At 49.5% G+C, this 4,115-nt stretch overlaps 1 protein-coding gene across 1 annotated transcript in view; it reads left to right on the top strand.

Moving 5' to 3' along the window:
- Positions 1-2,515: 2,515 nt before the first annotated feature.
- The window catches only part of SH2D6 (SH2 domain containing 6), a 29,893-nt gene continuing 28,293 nt past the window's right edge, over positions 2,516-4,115 (top strand). Inside the window, 1 exon segment of the mRNA XM_008577750.1 lies at positions 2,516-2,566. Coding sequence (XP_008575972.1) covers positions 2,516-2,566 — 51 coding nt within the window.

Here is a 4,115-nt window from a genome sequence, read left to right as displayed (position 1 = left end):
AAAGTAGATGGTCCAGATTCTCCTGGTAGCGGGGGTAGGGTTCATATTAACTGGTCAAGTGATTCTTCAAGCATGGCCATTTCCACCTGGGAAGTTCCTGAAGACTTGTTTTTCTGAGTATTTCTGTTAAGACAAACAGTCTTTTATTGGGTAGCCCTTCTGCCCTAGAGACGAGAGATAAGTACCATAGAAACTTGGAGACAGCCATTGCCACAGTCCCTGGACTCTTCAGTAAGAGCCCATTCTCTTATTAGAAATCTTATTAGAATGCGAGCTTCTGCGTTCTAGGGCTTAGCAACATACTCATGAATCAGTAAGAGCCTGTGTGACTTTCGATGTGACAAAAGCCATTTAATAACTCTCCCTGTTTCCTGAAGAGCCGACAGGGTGCAGTTAAAGTCACAGGGCAGTGTTATTAAGTCATTACGGGGGATGTGGCTAAAGGCCAGGGGCAGCAGAAATTGGGTTCTTTTTCCTTAAGGGCCTTTCCTCTGTTTACCTTCCTTATAATTAAAGCCCTAGTTGATGTTCCTCCAGACCACGTCCCTTCTGTCCGCCTCAGGGCCCTGGGAATCAGCCACAAGCCGCCATGCTTCTCCCTGCCACTAGAGGGCGCTCTTTTCCTACTCAGGTCCCTACAGTGGTCCGGGCCTGGGGAGAGGGGACTGTGGGCTTTGGTCCTGTGTACATAATTAGATGGCCTTGGTCCAAAGCCCAGCTTCCATCTCCTCTTTGGTCTCAACTTTTCCGTTGGTAAAAAAGTAGGGAGGGTGATCTCAGGGCCCTCCACGCCCATCAAGGAAGGATGTGGGGATGGAGACACATCCGCCAGCAGTGTCCGGTCTCTCCTAAGGGGGAGGGTAGAAGGCCGGCCCGTTTCCCAAACCCTCTCCTCTTACCAGTCCTGGGAGAAAGGAACAAGGAAGCAGAGGGAATAGGAGATGCTTGGCTCCCGGCCCTGAGCTGAGGAAAGAAGCCTGAGCAGAACCATATTAGGAGTTCATGGGACAGGGAGAGTTCTAGGAGGGTCTCGAGGAGGAATAGACACTCCCTCAGGAAGGTGAATAGAGGAAAAGACCCAGGTGGGTGGGGGAGGTTGGTCAAAGGTATCCAGAGAAGACAGCTTCCTGATCCATCTGCATTTAGAGAAGGAGGTCGTTTTCAGCAGATAAACAGAGAATGGCCCCCTGGGCATTGTGCCTCAGTCTAGGCCTGGCAGTTAGCGACATATGGGCAGGAAAGTAGCAAAACATGGGCCTTTCAGAGAAGAGAAACCAAGGATGTTTGCAGAGAGACGAGCTTTGAGCAGGAGGTGAAGAATGAGTAAGATTTGAATAGGCAACTACAACAAATATTGATTGAGAGCCCGCCGTGTGCCAAGCTGTGGGCCGGGCACTTGGGATTTGGCCGTGAACCTAACAGACACAGTGGCTGCCCATTTATAGAGCTTACAGTAGAGTGTGGGAGTCTACAGTCTAGCTCTGAAATAAACCTGTGGGTTTAATTGTGGTGGGAGTCATGAGTGTGGGGGTGGGGGGTTGGGACCCCTGCTGAAGAAGGGTCCCCTAAGCTGTGGCCTGCAGGAGGAGGGGTTCCAGCAGAGGAAAGGCAAGTGTGTAGCCTCCAGTATGAAGGAGACCTTGAGATCAGAGAGGACTGAAAGAAGCCATCTAACATATGAGGATACTTCAAAAGGCTCATGGAAAAATTAAAATATAATACAAACGTTTCCACGAACTTTTCTTTTTTTTATTTTTATTTTTTTTTTTATTTTCAAAAGGCTCATGGAAAAATTAAAATATAATACAAACGTTTCCACGAACTTTTCTTTTTTTAAAAAAAATAAAAGATGACTGGTAAGGGGATCTCAACCCTTGACTTGGTGTTGTCAGCACCACGCTCAGCCAGTGAGCGAACCGGCCATCCCTATATAGGATCCGAACCCATGGCCTTGGTGTTATCAGCACCGCACTCTCCCGAGTGAGCCACGGGCCAGCCCTCCACGAACTTTTCAAAGTACCCTCATATACGTGTTTGTGGCTACTCTCTCCCACCCCGGACCCCACCTGGCTTCCCACATACTAGGTCACTTCGTGTGCTCTCTCCTAGGCAGAATCTGGGCAGTGGGCTAATGGGTCAAGCTAAAAGGCAGCTGAAGAAGCTGTGGCGATGTGCTCGGAGGAGGGGACAGGGCTGGGGTCTGGGAGAAGTGGGAGCCGCCTGGGAAGAGGGTATTGCCATTTTTATTTGTGTAATTTTTTTTTTTTAATGGCTAGTCAAGTGAAGCAATGGGAGTGGAGAAGGAACAAAGAAGTCTGTAATTGGTTGTGATCTATTAGTTGTAAACACCCCTTGCACTTGGACCCACCAAATTTTTTTGACAGGAGTCCTTTTTTCTTTTACTGTGTCTTTCTGTATATTAAAAATGCCCTCTCTCTTAGTTATATTCTCTAAGGACTGAGAAAATATCTAAGTTTCTTCTAACTGAAATTTCCTTAAGTCAGCAGGATGCAGAATGGGCCGCCTGGGCACCAGTCCCGCCTGGGACTGCAGAGAGAAGGCAAGCGTGAGTGAGTTCTGAGGAGCTGCAGAGGAGCTGGGGCTGGAGAAGTAGGGAGAGGTCTGATCTCAAGGAAATGAGAGGCATTTCATCTCCATTTGAGGAGCCATGGGGAGTTGCTCAAGGGTTTTAGGCTGAGCCATGACATGACATGACCAGATCTACTGTGAGCAAAGGTTCTGGAATAGGGCAGGGCAGGGGAGTGGCACAGGAAGCATGGTGGTGCTGGCTCATGCACTTTACTCTGGAGGCTGGAGAAAGCCAACCTCAACTCTCAGCCCCTGACCCTAATCCTTAGAAAACCTGAGCAAAGCTAGTGAACCGCCCTCCAGAAAAACAGAGACCAACCACACACCAAGCTTTCTGTCCACTTTCAGGGGAGATGGAGGGAGGATCTGTCAGAAGCCTCTGAAGCTGCAGCATAAATGATTGTGCACCAGGGAGGGACAGGAGCCAGAGACCCCTCTTGGGGAGCTGTCTGCCCCTCAGCCCTCCATCGCCTATCACAGCTGTCACCACAGTAAGTTGAGTCAGCAGGCCGGGGAGGGCAGCAGGGAGGGAGGAAGAGGGCCTCTGCCAGCTTGTGCTAAACCAGCCCCTTCATCCATCAGCCCAAAATGGCTCCTTCTCTCCCTAATGCAAACCATCTGCCTTCAGGATTGTCCCTGACATAACTTGAACCCAACCACAGACAGAGTTCTGCCCCTCCACCAAGAATCTTAAACCTCTAACTTGACCACCTGCTCTGGTAAAAATATCCTAAGGACTCAATGCTCCTGACCCCGGGCAGGGTCTCCTTCTTTACTCCCAGCTCTGTTCCCCGTCTCCCCATCCCTCATGGTCAGGCCTCTCCCCATGCCACCTGCTTGGCCCTAACCTCATGTTCGGAAAGTTCTCCCTTCCCGCTCTCTCCTCCACTTAAACTTCCACTTGTCCCTGTGGATGCCCACTCCCCTGGGAGAGGAATCCTTGTATTATGAGGACCCTTTGGGTTTCTCCTCCTCTCCCTCTACTTCCCTGGCTAAGGGAAGCCTGCTGAGTCCTGGTGGCCCCAACACTCCACCCCCTCCCCCTGGCCTGGCCTCCCACTCCCAGGTCCTGCCTCCGCCTGGCGCATCTGTCTCCCTGTGGCTCCTCATATTTGAAATCCAGGTCACCTCTCTCTCCCTCCTTTCCTTCCTTTTTTTTTTCCTTCTATCTATGATGATTGATTTTTTTTTTTTTTGGTGGCCAGCCAGCACGGGGATCCAAACCCTTGACCTTGGTGTTATAACACCATGCTCTAACCAACTGAGCTAACTGGCCAGCCCTGATTGATTTTTTTAATTAATTATAAAAATAATTCATGCTTGTTGTAATCAAAAAGTCCCAAGAGTATAGAAGTATAAAGCTATGACACTTAGTTCTACCTGGTCCCACCTTCCCAGGAGACACCTGTACCTGGGCTCACTGTTTGGGCTTCTTGGCATACATTTGGTGATCCCAGGGATGCTGTGGTTTCATCTCTAGATTAGTTCTTAATTCAAAGTAAGAGAAACTGACTCTAGCTAGTTTA

The sequence above is a fragment of the Galeopterus variegatus genome, unplaced genomic scaffold (genome assembly GCF_000696425.1).
Source record: "Galeopterus variegatus unplaced genomic scaffold, G_variegatus-3.0.2 Scaffold1571, whole genome shotgun sequence".
NCBI lineage: Eukaryota > Metazoa > Chordata > Mammalia > Dermoptera > Cynocephalidae > Galeopterus > Galeopterus variegatus.
This window is presented reverse-complemented; position numbering and strand designations above follow the sequence as displayed.